Raw genomic sequence first — 18,254 nt, forward strand, 5'->3', positions numbered from 1 at the left:
ATTATTATTAAAAGATTCAGTCCGCGAACCAAAAATCTGGGTAAGGAATTCTGTTAACCCGGGAGAAGGTATTAGGCATTCCCGAGTTCCGTGGTTCTAGCACGGTCTCTCAACTGTTATTTTTTGGCTAAATTATTTGATTTAAAAAAAAACACTTTTAGACCTATGTGCATTTTAGCTTTAAACCGTTTTTATTCATTTTTTAAAAGAAAATTGCAACGTTATTTAAAATACGTCTTGAACCATGTCACATAAATGCACTCGCGATCCTCGACACATTTTATCCAACATTGTTGATATTTGGATTTGGGTCACATAAATGCGCACCCGAGTTTTAGAAATTAAGCGTCACAACTACGTCACGGGAACCGTACCCGCAACTATGACCATTTATTTAATTAAACGTGCCTAGAGCAAACTAGAAGGGTTCAAGGTATTTTTCTACATTAAGATTATTGTGAGGTCATGAATTATGAAATAGTTATGGAAAACATATAGTACTTAGTTATTGGAATTATCTATTATGGAACTTTCTTTATTACTTAAGAAAAAGGATTGACTTCTATCTAAACCAAGACACCTTCTGACGCACACCATCAGCAAAGTAGCAATTAGAAATTCATAGACCCATTAACAATATAAATACACTCAATTATTTAAATTAACTCTCAAAATCAATGTAACAAATTAGGCATACAACAGAAATTAAGAACAAATATGCAAATCAATGTTTGAGTTCCTACCCATTAAATAAAACCACTCTTATGTAAAGATAGAATCTAAATTGTGCCTCTCTAATAGCATTGACCCACTTAAATCCATTAAACAATAAGTAATTTACGTCATTATTGGAAAGTTAAAAACAATCAGATTTTACCTCAAATAATGAATTCTTAAGGAAATGATTCAAACATAAACTAATAAATCAAAGCATAAAACCCACAAAATCATCCAAAGCAGCAAAATATGAATTCATTTGGATCTAGAAAACTTACAATCCAAAGAGAGCAACGCAACCATGCTCTCTTTTCATGCTATCGTACATCCCATGGCTAACAGAACCATTTCCAGTACCTTTTCCCCCACGTTCAAATTCCTCCAATGATCCAAAATTACGAGGTACCACAACACTCGATCCGGGGGCTGTTCTCCCTTGGGTTATGCGGTTACTAGGTTAGAGACTAGGTGGTGTCGATTTTTTTTTTGTTTTTATGTGTTTGTGTTTCTTTCACTTTTTGAGTAAAAACAAGGAAAAGATCACAGAAGAAAGATGGAAAACCTTGGCAATGGCTGCCGTTTTTTTCTTTTTAGCTCTAGGTCTTGGTCTTGAAAAACTTGGGGTAGGGTTTCTATAATTGGTTATTTTATATGAAAGTGGGAAAGGATGATGGCCATAGGATTAGAAGGAAATAGTTGGTTATGATTAAATCTTGCACTTAAATGGGCTAATGGGTTGGGAAGAATGGGCTAAGGGTAATTAGACTGGACCATGTCTTTTTGTGTCTCAATTTTGGGCTAAGAAGACTCCATAAATTATTATTTAAAACCATAGCTAAATTCCCTTAATATAAGATAACTATATTACATGATGCAAAAATAAATTCTAATTAATTAAACTAAACTATATTAAAACATGAAACTATTACATATATTTTTATATTTTTCACGATTATATAAAGATAAAAATAAGGTACTATTTTTGTATTTTTTTTTACTTTATGAAAGGTACATAAAATAAAATATTTTTTTTAGTAATTTTTATTTTCTTGTAATAAAATAAAAGAGTAAAAATGAGTTGAAATAGTTATATTAGGCCTAAATTAAATATTTACGTGCTAAAATATGAGAAATCTTGGGGAGGGTCAAAAATCACATGTCTATAGCTGCCCCTCTTTGACTGAAAACACGAAGAGTTTTCAGACAAAGAACGACTAGACAGGTTTTTTGACCCGACCCTTATTTGGAGAGACTAAAACTAAGAGAAAAGGGGAATGTGACCAAGCCCTAGTATCTGAGATGCCTACATATCCTTGGCTATAAAGGAATCAGGCCACGTGTAGTTCAGAGGTGAATGAGGTGATGGAGTATGCCGAGGTGGAGAGCCGGTCGAGGTGCCGTTCCGCTGAGGTTCCGGTCCACGGTCCTGATGTTACACCAAAAATCAAAACATGAAAGAGACTAGCTAAGCCTATCAACTACGAGTTACAAAATTCCTATCTATAAGTCTTCTGAAGCTTGATCTTGAGTCTTGAGTGGTTCTTCATGCAGACTTTAGATTTGAACCTTGATGCTTGCTAGTTGCAGGTGCTAGTTCCCCCTTCTTCAGCTTTTCGGATCAAGACCAGGCATGCAGTGCTTGTGACCTCGGTCATGTCTTGAGCAGCTCACATCTTTCATCAACTTCTGCATTTGGATTCACTTCTTGCCTTTCTTTTTTTTTATTATTCTGGATTGTGACTAACTTTTGTTGATCATTTCGGACTGTTGACTCGCATTCCTGCCACGAGCTTCTTTTGTTGCTGACTTGAATTGCATTCTGAAGTGAATTTCCTTGTTTTCCAGGTGGGTGCCTGATTGCCAAATCTTGAACTGTCTTCCTTCGGAACTACTTTTCCTTGGAACTTGAACTGTTTTCCCTTGTTCTCCAGGTGGGCGCCTGATTACTGAAACTTTTTGTGTTCCCTTGTTCTCCAGGTGGGCTCCTGATTGCTGAACTTGAAATGTATTCCCTTGTTCTCCAGGTGGGCGCCTGATTGCTGAACTTGAAATGTATTCCCTTGTTCTCCAGGTGGGCGCCTGATTGCTGAACTTGAAAGTGTATTCCCTTGTTCTTCAGGTGGGCGCCTGATTGCCAAAACTCGAACTGTATTCTCTTGTTCTCCAGGTGGGCGCCTGATTGCCAAAACTCGAACTGTATTCCCTTGTTCTCCAGGTGGGCGCCTAATTGACAAAAACTGGAACTGTATTCCCTTGTTCTCCAGGTGGATGCCTGATTGCCAAAACTCGAACTGTATTTCCTTGTTCTCCAAGTGGGCGCCTGATTGCCAAAACTTGAACTATATTCCCTTGTTCTCCAGGTGGGCGCCTGATTGCCAAAACTTGAACTGTATTCCCTTGTTCTCTAGGTGGGCGCCTGATTGCCGAACTTGAAAATGTATTCCCTTGTTCTCCAGGTGGGCGCCTGATTTCCACAAAATAGATAACAATAAAGAAAACTTCTGCCCTAGTTTGGTATGTTACCAAATATCAGTAAGAACTTGAAAACTGAAACTCGAACTATATTCCCTTGTTCTCCAGGTGGGCATCTAATTGCCAAAACATGAACTGTATTCCCTTGTTCTCCAGGTAGGCGCTGATTTCCACAAAATAAACAAAACAAAGAAAACGTCTGCCCCGATTTGATGTTGGGCGCATTGAATCATGTTTGAATTTGAAAGTTAAATCACATTATCCAAGAGGGTCCTGAAAACTCCTAGTTAAATGACGGCTTTAAAAATCTAAATCATATCTTCTAAAAGTGTTACTCCTGCTACATCTTGTTATCTAAGAAAGTCTTAAACTACATCCCATTATCCAGGAGGGTCCTGAAATTTAAAATCAAATCTCATCTTAAGGGTAAAAATGTCAGAGCTAAATTCAACTTCCTAACGGTGAAACTTATGCTGAATCTTAGCATCTAAGGGAGGTATTAAACTAAGTCCCGTCATTCAGGAGGGTCCTTAAAATTTCAAATTGAATCTTATCCTAAGCATGAAAACTTCAAAGCTAAACTTATATTTCCTCAAGGTAGAGCCTAGCTAGATCTTGTTACTCATGAACGTTTTGAATTTTAACTAAGTCCCATTGTCCAGGAGGGTCCTGAGAATTTTTAAGATTAAACCTCATTATCCATGAGGGCCCTGAAATTTTAAAATTAAATCTCATTATCCAGGAGGGTCCTGGAAATTTAAAATTAAATCTCATTATCCAGGAAGGCCCTAAAACATTAAAATTAAATCCCATTATCCAGGAGGGTCCTGAAAACTTAAAACTAAATTCCATCATCCAGGCGGGTCCTGAACATTTAAAATTAAATCCCATTATCCAGGACTAATATATATTATTTTATTTTATTACCCTCATATCTCTTATAAAGCTATTATTTTATTATGTATTTTTATGGTACTAATACATCGTCTCTTGTTGCTTTTTTTGAGCCGAGGGTCTCCTGGAAACAGCCTCTCTACCCTTCGGGGTAGGGGTAAGGTCTGCGTACATATTACCCTCCCCAGACCCCACTTGTGGGATTATACTGGGTAGTTGTTGTTGTTGTTGTTGTTGTATCCAGGAGGGTCCTGAGATTTTAAAATTAAATCCCATTATCCAGGAAGGTCCTGAGAATTTAAAAACTAAATCCCATTATCCAGGAGGGTCCTAAGAATTTAAAAACTAAATCCCATTATACAGGAGGGTCCTAAAAATTTAAAATTAAATCCCATTATCCAGGAGGGTCCTGAGAATTTAAAAACTAAATCTCATTATCCAGGCAGGTCCTGAACATTTAAAATTAAATCCCATTATCCAGGAGGGTCCTGAGATTTTAAAATTAAATCCCATTATCCAGGAGGTTCCTGAACATTTAAAAACTAAATCCCATTATCCAGGAGGGCCCTGAAAATTTAAAATTAAATCCCATTATCCAGGAGGATCCTGAGAATTTAAAAACTAAATCCCATTATCCAGGCGGGTCCTGAACATTTAAAATTAAATCTCATTATCCAGGAGGGTCCTGAGATTTTAAAATTAAATCCCATTATCCAGGAGGGTCCTGAAAACTTAAAACTAAATCCCATTATCCAGGAGGGACCTAAAAATTTAAAATTAAATCCCATTATCCATGAGGGTCCTGAGAATTTAAAAACTAAATCTCATTATCTAGGAAGGTCCTGAGAATTTAAAAACTAAATCCCATTATCCAGAAGGGTCCTGAAAATTTAAAATTAAATCCCATTATCCAGGAGGGTCCTGAGAGTTTATGGTCAAACCTGTCTGGTGCTTGCCTTTCCTTGCGGTGGGTTTCTCCGAAACAAACGAAATTTTCTGCCCCTGTTTCAAATCAAAGAAAAATCTTGTCAGTTTAAAATATGGTGGTTGGTTTGTGGCCTTGACTTTGAGGGCGGTTGCTCCTTCACTTCTCATGATAACCAATTTCCACTCGAAGACCTTGTTTGTTCCTTGACTAATCACTTTCTCTGTCATCCTTATCACAGAAAATATCTCTTCTCCGTTCAGACCCAATACCCTCTATCTGTTGCATTATTCATGAACTGACATTTACCAACCTTTGTGTCTCCCATGAATACCAAAGCACGTCAATTACCGTCCACTCAATGTGCATGTTGTTCTTTCCTGACCTAACCCACTGGCATTGGTCTTGAGGTCTATTGCTCCTTCACTTGCTATGATAACTTTGATTTCCACTTAGAAGACCTTGCTTGTTATTGGTTAACCACTTTCTCTATCAATCTTATCACAGAAAATACCCTTAATCTATTCACTTAACACCCTCCATCTGTTGCATTGTCCATGAATTGATATGTACCAAATCTTTGTGTTTCACCGAAAATACCTTTGATTCGTTCACCTAACACCCTCCATTTTGTTGCATTGTTCATTAATTGATATGTACCAAGCCTTTGTATTTTACAAGGATCCAAAAACATGTTGATTATTACCAGCTCAATCGCTTGTTGTTCTTTTTTGACTTATGACATTTTGATGTGTTAGCCAGACCCCGTTTTGTGCAATTGGACAGCTGGTGGCAAATTTTGAAGTCATTTCTCATTTGTTCTAACCACACAGACTCAGGAAGAGGAAGTGAGCAAGACAAAAAGAACACAGTGAAGGACAATGGAAAAAGATGATTCCTAACGAGAAAACTACAAAGTAGAAACCTATCAGTTGTGGATACCAACTCTAATGACCATGACATGCACCTGTGGCCTATTCTGTCAAGTAAGCCTGATGTTCGACTCTTGTTGTACCTTTAAACCGTGAAACTGGGCTTCAATGCTCCGATTATCCAATCTGATTTACAACCCTTATTCGATTTGTAGTGCCCGGAGAGTTTTCACTATCAAGCCTCTCTCATTTGTTCTTTCTCTCAACTTACCGTCGCCTCAAGGTGCCCGCGAAGGTTTTCAGCAATAAGACTCTCTCATTTTTTATTTTTCTCAGCTTTCCATCTCCTTACGTTGCCCGTGAAGGTTTTCACCAATAAGACTCTCTCATTTTTAACATTTCCCTGCTTGGACCAAAGTGTTGCCCCTGATATGCATTACCTCTCATTGTTTGACCTATATTTCTCGAAGACTGATCGGAAGGTCTTTTTTGGACCGTAATTTGGGTTTTTTGGATAGGGTTAGAAAAAAGGGTATCAAAGGCTCAAAACAATTCAAGTGGGTTCAAAATTACAACCTTTGGAATCAGATTTCTTGCAACAACCACAACTTATGCCCTAGTTTCTTTGATTGGGGGTTTTTGGATTTTTATTTTGATGGGACCGAACCATGAGGCTGCCTACATATCCTTAAAAGGAATCAGGTCAAACGTAGTTCATGGCATAGGAATTACTTTGTTTGTTGTGATTTTTCTTTTCTTTTTCTTTCTCTTCTTTTCTTCTTTTTGTTGTTTTTTCCTCTCTTTTTCTTTTTTTCTTTTCTTTTTCCCTTTTCTCTTTCTTCTTCTTTTTTTCTCTCTCTTTTCATTCTTTTTCTTTTCTCTTTTTCCTTTACTCATCTTTCACGCTTGCGTTTCTGATCTTTGCTACTGATTCCGAAAGAGGGGTATGAAAGAAAATAGATAAGGCTCAAAGGGGTAACGAAGGATAAAGTGTTTAGATAGCAGAACAAAATGTCTTTGTCACTCCAATCTCCAAAACATGCCAAGTGCAAACAAACCAAGTAAAACCTTTGTAACATCTTTTGATTGCACTAGACTTGATAATTATTTCCACGCATTAGCCTTCTACATCTGTTAGTTACCAAGACCCATTGGACAACACCCTCACTCTCATTACCAGAACGGCCCCCGTCAATTTGGGCAAACTTGCCTTTAGCTTCAATCTGATGCGGCATGATGCATTTCAATAGGGTTTCTTTATGTTCTGTCCGTCCCAGTTTCACACGATTTGGCTTGAAGTGATATCGAAATGCCTTTACTTATTTCCTTCAAATGTCCCTACATCTTCAACATTGTTTCATTGCTTCGTGGTTAAACTGATTTTTAAAACCAGGCTGAGAATTATGCGTGCATGTCATGTCACCAGAGTCAACAGGAAAAGAACTATAAAAAGAAAAGAGAACTAAACGAAGATGACTAGAAATCACAGAAAATAGAAAATTGCATTAGACAGATAGTGAAAGGGTTTGGACAACAAAACAAACAAACTAAATCTGGGGTTATAAACCTATACAACACTAAACGGGCTATTATGACTAAACAAACTAAGCAAAATAAAAGGATAGAATGGTTTGAGTCACAAGACAATATCCGGATAACCTTGAAATAACCCGGACATCAGAAATGACAACAAAATAGACCACCAAAACTCCTCCCTGGCAAACCAAGAAAAGAGCGTCTTTCCAATCATCAAACTGAACATATTAGCCACTAACTTCTGCATCAACAATGCTAGGACCTTCACAAGCCTCCATCACATTGTTTTGAACGGATTGTCTTTGGGTTCCCTTTGCCTGCTCATTCTTAGGATCAACCTCTAATAGTGCTGAAAGCTTCGTAGCACGTGGACCTCCAAGGATACTAGAAGAATTCTCACATTCCTTTTCAAAATAAATCATACCCACCATATGCGTCTCATTATGCACAGGTGACAGACTTTGGCTAGTGTCTGTTGCATCTGGATTTTGCACGACAATGTCGCCTGCATCAATAAGCTTCTAAATTGCGTTCTTCAGATTCCAACACTTCTATATGTCATGCCCCAAGGCATCCGAGCAATATGCGCACCTTTGAGAAAAATCAAACTTCTTTGGAAGAGGGTCTGGCATTTTTATCTGGGTCGGCTTCAACATGTCCAATATCCTTAGCCTCTGGAACAGACTGGCATATGACTCTCCCAATGGAGTGAAGGTCTTCTTCTTCCGTAACCTCTCGTTCTTAAAGGCTTGACTGGGCCAGAAACCTTATCCAAGGGTTTTCGGTAGGCTCGTGGGGGGTAGATAAGCATTTTGTGGAGCTGGGTACTGGGAGAGTGATGTACGACTTTGGGAGTTCTGTGGAGGGAAGTGGCATTGAGGAGGATCATCTGGTGCATAAGGATATCCATGGGGACGATGTCGAGGCTGGAAGTATTGATCGAGAAAGCCCATTGGATCATCTTCTCTGTTTCTCTTTCTTCCACCCAAGCTTACTGGATTGTTCTAAATGTTTTTCGAACAACTCATGATTTTGCCTGACTTGATTCCCTCTTCTATTAGCTCCCCCATTCTTAACACATCATTGAAAGTCTTCCCCAGGGCCGGGATCAAATGACTAAAGTAGGTGGGCCCCTGGGCTTGTAGGAAAAGCTCAACCATTTCTTCTTCACCAATTGGGGTATTGACTCGAGCAGCCTGCTCCCTCCATCTGAGCCCAAACTCTCTAAAGCTTTCCTCCGGCTTCTTTCCCATCCTAGATATGGAGGAGCGGTCTGGGGTAACGCCTGATTTGTATTGAAAGTATTGAACAAAATCTTGAGCCATGTCACCCAATGTAGGCCACTTACCAACATCTTGACGAGTATTCCAGTCCAAAGCTGCCCCAGTCAGGCTCTCACTGAAATACGCCATCATCAAGTCATTTTTCTCTCCAACACCTCTCATTTCACTGCAATAAACCTTCAGGTGGGTTACCGGATCCCCACACCCATCATACAAGTTAAATTTTGGCACTTTAAACCCCGCGGGCAGGCGAACGTCAGGGGACACAGACAGTTCCTTGTAAGCCATGCTTCCCTGGTCTCCCGTTCCTTGCTTGTTCTTTAAGGACTGTTTTATGCCTTTCAGCCTCCTAGGTGCCCCATATTTCCCTTTTTTTCCTGTGAACCTTTCATTTTCAACATGAGGCTCATCCCTAGGACCCTGTTTGTATGAGGAGGGAACCTTGTGGGCAACCTCTAAGGAGTAATATTGGGCATCATGAGCTTGGAGATAAGCGGGTGGATCTGGAGAGTATGAAGGATCATCTGGCATTGTGTCCGGAGTTTGGGTAAGGGCAGCATCCGAGAAGCTAGGCTGTGACGGGGGTGGCAACTTCCCAGCCATCCAAGCCCGATGCATGTCAGCCATGTGTTGTTTTAACATCTTTACCTCTTCAACCAACCCATTGTCCTATTCAACCAACTACTTTCGAGCGTCGGTATCAACCAAATCAGTTGTGTTGTTGTCTGCCATTGCCTTTTGACTTTATGTTGTAGAGAAGAGTTACCACTTTAAAACCATAAACCAACCAACCTTCTTTTATGAATATAACAAAATGAAGCCATCACGTTAGCGTTAGGGCATTTAACATAAGATAATCTCACTTTATGTGCAATGCACCTAGCCACAATTATCGGTTCTAAAATGACTTCGAGGGTACAAAGTTCAGTTGGCATCATCCCAATTTGTTCATTTCAATCCTCTCTTTTCTTTGTTTTTCTAGCACTTGCTTGATCATTTTCCTTCCTCTTTTTTCACTCTTTTCTTTCCTCTCATTTATCACATCCCACAATTTCATCTTTTTTTCTATCTCTTTTTTTCCTTTTTTGCTTTTTTTCTTTTCTTTTAACAGTAAAAAAAATAATTCGATCAAACCCTATGTAGGTTGCCTACGTATCATGACGCCGCATGAATCAGATCTTTGCATAGTTTTGGACTCAAGCTTAACGGATTTTTCTTTTTCTTTTCTTTTTGGAAACAAATACTCTATTGAGGAAAAATCCTAGAAAAGAAAGATATATTTTTTTGACCCCTTTTTCTGAATTTTCATTTGATATCCCTGAAGAAAAACTTCGTAATGAGAAATGAAAAAGATAAAAATTGTTTTTGGATTTCAATTTTTAATTACCTAAAGGAGAAATTTTAAAAATAAACAGAAGATAAGGTATGTTATTTCTTCTATGTACAATGTCCTAAAGTTCTTGTAAAATAAAAATTAAAAAAAATTATTTTTTCATTAATTCCCCAAAGAAGCACCTCAAAAGAAAAATTTTTTGGATTTTTGATATTAATACCTTACAGAAAATTCTTTTTTCTTTGAATTTTTAGTCCTGATATACTAAAGGAAATATAAAACAAATTTTATTTTGATATTAATTGCCTAAAGGAAAAACAAGCTCAAAGGAAAAAAAATTCATTTATAGAATTAGTATTTTAAAGAAAGCTTATAACGAAAATATAAAAACGCAAAATTTCTTTTCTCTTTTTTTTTTTACTTGTAACACATTTCCAAATACCAAATAAGGAATACAATAACAAAAGACTAGGCAAACTTAACTAGACTATTACAAACTCTAACATCACCTGAAAGACCGAATACTACTATACATGACTAGAAAGTAAAATATGAACAATTGACTCAAAAATATAAAATGACTCCTCGAGCAACTTTTGAATGCAGTGATCCTGGGGTATCTGTCATTCTCAAACTCCGGTAAGTGGATCCACACCTGTATGAGAAAACTTAAACCAACACTATGTGAGACAATAACATTCCCTACTAGACACATGCAAGACATGATTGAGACTATTTTTGCAAAATGACTTATTTGGCCGAAAGGTGGCTAGAAGTGCAAAATTTGGCTAAGACCCCACAAAGCCAAGAACCTAAGATTTACTAGGAAGACCGGACCCTATGTGGGTTGCCTACATATCACGCTCCGAAAGACGAGAATCAGGTATGCGTAGTTCGGGCAGATTGGATACAAGCTAGAATAAAAAAAACTAATTTAGAGAAAACATTTTTTTTTAAAATCATGAAACATGTAAATTCTTTTGGATTTTCTTTTTCCTCTTTTTTTTTATTTTCGGAAAATGATGAAAAAGTGCAAAATCTTTTTGAATTTTTCATGCTTTTTCCTTAATAAAATGTGACCGAAAACATAACCGGGCCCTACTTGCTTTATTTTCACACTTCACCCTCTTTTTTCCTTTTTCTTTTCTTTCTTTTCATTTGCCCTCAACTATCATTGGTCCGCCAAATGACTCTTCTAACCTTGAAGAAATGCAACATGTAGCACATAGAATGCATCAAGATGGTCTTTTCATTTCGGGTACACCTGTCCTAGACAGACCCAACCCCTGTGTTGAGTCTCCAAAGTCAAATGCACATGATGCAAACAAACGTTCCTATTTAGGGATCCGGCATGAGGCTGAGTTATTCTAGGTTCAAAACCTGGGTATTTGTTCTAGACTGTGTACTCGAGCGGACAACTCGAGCCGAGGGAGGGGCTGCGTACTGGTAACCAAAAGATCATCCGGCTTTGCAACTTGTCCGAACCTCGTTCTATTTGGGATATGACACTAACAGAAAGAAGTCACGACCAGCGTGCACTCCTCGGGAGAGAGAAGAGAGGGGTTTCGTAGCAGTTTATATACAGTTCAGATAATATCAAAGCGGTAAAAAGCAACATTTAGCACATTAGGCTCAAACAAGTAATAAAATCAGATAACAGATAAAACCAAATATAACAATTCGTCTAAGCTCGAATTCTTGAACCCTGAACTACGTGGTCATGGGTTCGATCTCCAGCAGAGTCGCCAGAGCTGTCACACCTCCTTTTTACCTACACTCCTGGAAAGGGTGTATAAGGGAGTTTTTTCCAACTTAAAGTGACAATCGAAACGGAATTATTGTTAAAAGATTCAGAGTCGCCACTTGGGATAATTTTATGGTGTCCCAAGACACCGGTTCAAATCCCAAATCGAAGAAAAGATTGACTCTGTATTACAGTCCGCGAACCAGAAATTTGGGTAAGAAATTCTGTTAACCCGGGAGAAGATATTAGGCATTTTCGAGTTCCGTGGTTCTAGCACGGTCGCTCAACTATTATTTTTTGGCTCAATTATTTGATTTTAAAAAAAAAACACTTTTAGACCTATGTGCATTTTAGCTTTAAACCACTTTTATTCATTTTTTAAAAGAAAATTGCAACGTTATTTAAAATACGTCTTGAACCACGTCACATAAATGCATCCATGGTCCTCGACACATTTTATCCAACGTTGTTGAGATTTGGATTTGGGTCACATAAATGTGCACCCGAGTTTTAGAAATTAAGCGTCACAACTACGTCACGGGAACCGTATCCACAGCTATGACCATTTATTTAATTAAACGCGCCTAGAGCAAACTAGAAGGGTTTAAGGTATTTTTCTACATTAAGATTATTGTGAGGTCATGAATTATAAAATAATTGTGGAAAACATATAGTACTTAGTTATTGGAATTATCTATTATGGAACTTTCTTTATTACTTAAGAAAAAGGATTAACTTCTATCTAAACCAAGACACCTTCTGACGCACACCATCAACAAAGTAGCAATTAGAAATCCATAGACTCATTAACAATATAAATACACTCAATTATTTAAATTAACTCTCAAAATCAATGTAACAAATTAGGCATACAGCAGAAACTAAGAACAAATATGCAAATCAATATTTGAGTTCCAACCCATTAAATAAAACCACTCTTATGTAAAGATATAATCTAAATTGTGCCTTTCTAATAGCATTGACCCACTTAAATCCATTAAACAATAAGTAATTTACGTCATTATTGGAAAGTTAAAAACAATCAGATTTTCGCTCAAATAATGAATTCTTAAAGAAATGATTCAAACATAAACTAATAAATCAAAGCATAAAAATCACAGAATCATCCAAAGCAGCAAAATATGAATTCATTTGGATCTAACAAACTTACAATCCAAAGAGAGCAACGCAACCGTGCTCTCTTTTCATGCTATCGTCCATCTCATGGCTAACAGAACCATTTCCAGTACCTTTTCCCCACGTTCAAATTCCTCCAATGATCCAAAATTGCGAGGTACCACAACACTCGATCCGGGGGCTGTTCTCCCTTGGATTCTGCGGCTACTAGGTTAGAGACTAGGTGGTGTCGATTTTTTTTTGTTTTTATGTGTTTGTGTTTCTTTCACTTTTTGAGTACAAACAAGGAAAAGATCACAAAAGAAAGATGGAAAACCTTGGCAATGGCTGTCGTTTTTCTTTTTTTTAGCTCTAAGTCTTGGTCTTGAAAAACTTGGGGTAGATTTCTATAATTGGGTATTTATATGGGAGTGAGAAAGGATGATGGCCATTGGATTAGAAGGAAATAGACGGTTAGGATTAAATCTTGCATTTAAATGGGCTAATGGGTTGGGAAGAATGGGCTAAGGGTAATTGGGTTGGACCATATCTTTTTATGTCTCAATTTTGGGCTAAGAAGACTTCAAAAATTATTATTTAAAACCATAACTAAATTTCCTTAATATAAGATAACTATACTACATGATGCAAAAGTAAATTCTAATTAATTAAACTAAACTATATTAAAACATGAAACTATTACACATTTTTTTGTATTTTTCACGATTATATAAAGATAAAAATAAGGTACTATTTTTGTATATTTTTTTACTTTATGAAAGGTACATAAAATAAAATATTTTTTTGTAATTTTTATTTTCTTGTAATAAAATAAAATAAAATAGTAAAAATGAGTTGAAATAGCTATATTAGGCCTAAATTAAATAATTACGCGCTAAAATATGAGAAATCTTGGGGAGGGTCAAAAATCACATGTCTACAATGTCGAGACTAAATTCTTTTACATTTCAAGAACATGAAGGATATTGTTTAGAGTTATAATCTTGCGAGAAGTCATCTTCAAAGCTATCATGCTTGTTCCCTTGATTTTTGCAGTAGCAGAATTTACCATAAAAATTGTCTCATTGGGTCCAACGGGAGCATAAGAAGTAAATAACTTCTTGTTAATACAAACATGACGAGTGGCCTAGAATCAATCCACCATTCTATTGTATTCCCGATCAGGCTACATTTAGAAAGCATGGCGCACAAGTTGTCCATTTCTTCCTTAGTCTCAATCATGTTTGCTTGGCTTTTCTTTTTGTCCTTCTTTGGTGCACTACAGTCGACAACATTATGTCCAATATTTCCACAATTGTGGCAATACCTTTGAAGTTCTTTTTGCTTGGGTAATTCTTTGATGTAGACAATTTCTTTCGCTTTTTGCTCGTTGAAGCTTCCTCAATAATATTTGCTTCCATTATTGTTGAGTTTTCACGAGGCTTCTTTTCTGCAGACCTATTGTCATCATCTTCAATCCTTAGGTGAACAATAAGGTCTTCAAGTGTCATCTATTCATGCTTATGTTTCAAGTTGTTCTTAAAGTCCTTCCACAGTAGAGGCAGCTTTTCAATTAATGTCGCAACTTGAAACACTTCATTTATGACCGTACCTTCAATCATAAATTTATAATTAGTAATATAATCAATATCTTTAATAAAAAAATTGATTCGACTTATACCTTCGGCAAGGAGGTCGTGAACAATTACTTGCAGTTTTTGGACTTGAGCTATGACAAACTTGTTGTCAACCATTTTAAAGTCCAAGAACTTTGCGGCAACATACTTTTTAAGTCCAACATCTTCTGTCTTATATTTCTTTTCAAGAGCGTTCCACAACTCTTTCGAAGTTTGCATGATACTATAAACATTGTACAAACGATCTTCCAACAATGGCCCAAGGTTTCGCATTAATTCTTCCTAGAATAGAACGAAATAACTATTATGTGATTAGCAGCACTACAAATCACAGAACTTCGGTGAACTCAAATGGCGAAGCAAATCACACTAGATGCTTATGTTTTGCTTTGAAAAAATAATGCAGAAATACGTAAGAGAGGGGGGAGAGTTTACAGATTTTTTGTGATGGAAAATAAGGCTAATCCTCTCCATTTATAGCCAATGAACTTGAGTTCCAACAAGTGCAAAGATGCATGACGTTTGATAAGGTGTCTTTTTGGTAGAAATTATTTAAATTTCCGTTAAATGGACTGTTTGGGCGGGAATTTAACCGTTGAAAAATAATGCCGCAAATCCAAAAGAGTGGTCCATATTAATTATGAATCAATTATATTAATTGAAAAAATTCAAATCTGAGCGACGAAGACAACAATGCGAGTCTTGCTTTCTTTTCAACTCTTTAAGAGTTTGAAAAAGTGCTTCTATATATAAGCATAAGAATTTTAAGGGACAAAGTTCTCGTGTAAAATGAACCAATTTAAAATTTTATTTCCCTCTATTATTCATTCACACCTCTTTTATCTAATAAATAAAATCCAACAAAACTTTTATCCGTTCTGTCTAGACCCAGTTTCCTCTAATGATACATATCTATTTATATGAACTAGTCTTAAGGTACGCGCGTTACGCGTGTATCCCATATCATTGCATACAAAACTTTAAGAAACAACGTTAACATTATGAAATAGTCTTTATAAACTAAAAAGAAAAATTAAAGATGAAAGTGTAAGTGCCTAAAAATTATTTATATTGACATGTCCTATTTAGCTAACTTAGTAAATAAAGAAATGTTGTCTTAAGATAGTCCTTTGATGTCTTATTATTGGAATTGTCAGTAAACTTGGATTAGAAGAACCTTCTCAGAACAAATTGTCAAAGACGGATCCATAAAAATTAAATTAGAATGAATTTTAATTTGATGGATATAATCTCTAGGTTTTTACTACTTAACACAATACACTTTTGAAAGTAATAGACTATATATATATATAAGGTAAAAATTTATGTAGTTCAAATAGATAAAAAAAATTATTAAAAAAATAAAGACTCCTAATCCATAAAATTAGTTCAAAAGTCTCATATTCACCTAATATATAGTTTATAAAAAATTAGTCCTAAAAAGTTAGTACCGAAACATTTCTAATTTTCCTACATCAAAACTTTATTAACTAAAGAAAAACCGTAACTTTTAGGTAAAATTTTATTAACTAAAGAAAACCTCCTCCTAAACCTAAAAGGAGAATTCAAAAAAATATTAGGAGAATAATTAAATGAATATTTCAAAATAGTAAGAAATTAATTAAATGACTATTCCTAAATAGCAGGAGATTAATTAAATGACTATTTCTAAATATTAGAAAAATAATAAAATAACTATTTTGTCTAGTGTGAACTCAATTTCTAAAGGGTAAAAAAACGAACGATATTTTGTTCTTCGTGCTTTTAATATAGTATGTATGTGTATATATATATACACACATACATACTATATTAAAAGCACGAAGACCCTTATGTTTAAGTCTTTGATAACCCAAAAAAATCAACAAAAATGGATTAGTTAGATTGAAATTCCCCATTATAATGTTATAATAATCTTTCCCCTTTTTCTATTTGCCATTTAAGATTTCGAGAAACCTATTAAAAGTAAGGTAATAATATTAATCGTAAAAAAAAGTACTTCATGCGTTTTAGTTTACGTTATATTAGTATTTTTATTAGTCTGTTAAAAAAATGCCATTTATTAATTCAAAAACAATTAAATTTAATTTTTTATTTTATTACTAATGAAAAAGAATTTAGCAGCCACACAAATATTATGACTTATTTAAATTAATAACTTCAAAAGTATTTCTCCCTTAAATTAATATCTTTTAGTAAAATATTTATGTAAAGTGAAAATTAATTTTAACCAAATTCTTCTAACAAACAAATAGGAGCGGAGGGAGTAATGTTATTTTTACTCATTCCTCCCCTCTTTTGACGCCATTATTTCCGTTGCAAATGATCTACACCGGCACAGCTCCACTATCCTCTTCTAGCCGTAGATTTAACCTCCAACACAAATCAACGCTTCTTATAGTTCCACGTCATCAATCCTCGTCTCTCTTCGTTCTCCAATCAAAACAAATCTCAATTACTTATAAAAACAAAAACCACACCCATTCTTCTCCAACAAACTTTTCATCTTTCTGAAATCTTCGTCAAATTTCTGCACTATTCCATGGCTCCGAAGGCAGAAAAGAAACCCGCCGAGAAGAATCCGGCAACGGAAAAACCTGAAGTTCCGGCAGAGAAGAAGCCAAAAGCTGGTAAAAAACTCCCTAAAGACGTCGGTCCCATAGCCGGAGAAAAGAAGAAGAAGAAGGTGAAGAAGAGTTCGGAGACGTACAAGATCTATATATTCAAAGTGCTAAAACAAGTGCATCCCGATATAGGAATTTCGAGCAAAGCGATGGGGATAATGAACAGTTTTATTAACGATATATTTGAGAAACTTGCTCAAGAAGCTTCTAAATTAGCGCGGTATAATAAGAAGCCTACAATTACGTCTCGGGAAATTCAGACGGCGGTTAGATTGGTGTTGCCTGGTGAATTGGCGAAGCATGCTGTTTCTGAAGGGACTAAAGCTGTTACCAAGTTTACTAGCTCTTGAATTTTGTAAGGATTGATTAGGTTATATTGGGAATTGGGAATTGAGAATTGGGGTTAGGGTTTCGTTCAATAGTATTAGTCGGTTAATTTTTGTTGGTTGATTTCATGTATGTTGGCTTTTCTATAGGATAATGTAAAGTACAATGCTGTTGCTTAGCAATGAAATCTACTTTTTATGTTTTCTTATTGGTTGTGTTTATTATTCATTAATTCTATGTTGATTACTGTTTCCATTGGCGAATGTTTATCCTTTTTTTGCCTGTGCATGTTGTTGTATGATTTGCTTCAAGATTTCTTGAACTGCAACTTGGTCATTTTTTGATTCTTGAAAATCTCTGGTAATAAACAGGTACTCTGTGCAACAAGTATTTACTGGCAAACTGGTAATTTGGTCTATTTGCATCATGGATTAACTCTTGTTCTTCTGATTTCTCTCTGAGGAACTAGCTAGGATTGAGGTTTATACAAAGTCCAGTCCTCTCTTTCTATTTTTTGTAATGGTGCCTAGTACATTGTAATTTGTACATGCTCATTATTTTTTGAAATGAAATTTTGATCTGTCAATGAATGTGGTTGTTTATGTATCTTCTGTCTCACTGTTTCCCACGTAGGAAAAACTTGTGCAATTCTTTTCTCCTATTAACCCAAGCTTAGCTTATCCAGAATGATAGTGAATAGTACTAAACTTGTTTTTCTGTCATTTTCTATTATCATTATAGTTTCGGGAAAACAGTCAGCACTTCTGATTCATG

At 35.9% G+C, this 18,254-nt stretch overlaps 1 protein-coding gene across 1 annotated transcript; it reads left to right on the top strand.

Annotated features, from left to right (window-relative positions):
* The first annotated feature begins 17,014 nt into the window (after window positions 1-17,014).
* Window positions 17,015-17,688, top strand: LOC104220634 (histone H2B-like). Its single transcript, XM_009771536.2, has one exon. It carries the CDS (start codon window positions 17,072-17,074, stop codon window positions 17,501-17,503), a length of 432 nt encoding a protein of 143 aa, XP_009769838.1. The 5' UTR covers window positions 17,015-17,071; the 3' UTR covers window positions 17,504-17,688.
* The last annotated feature ends 566 nt before the right edge of the window (window positions 17,689-18,254 follow it).

The sequence above is a fragment of the Nicotiana sylvestris genome, chromosome 2 (assembly GCF_000393655.2).
Source record: "Nicotiana sylvestris chromosome 2, ASM39365v2, whole genome shotgun sequence".
NCBI lineage: Eukaryota > Viridiplantae > Streptophyta > Magnoliopsida > Solanales > Solanaceae > Nicotiana > Nicotiana sylvestris.

Bases quoted from the DNA above. Each gene is read 5' to 3' on its own strand.
- LOC104220634 (XM_009771536.2), top strand. From the start codon at position 17,072: ATGGCTCCGAAGGCAGAAAAGAAACCCGCCGAGAAGAATCCGGCAACG.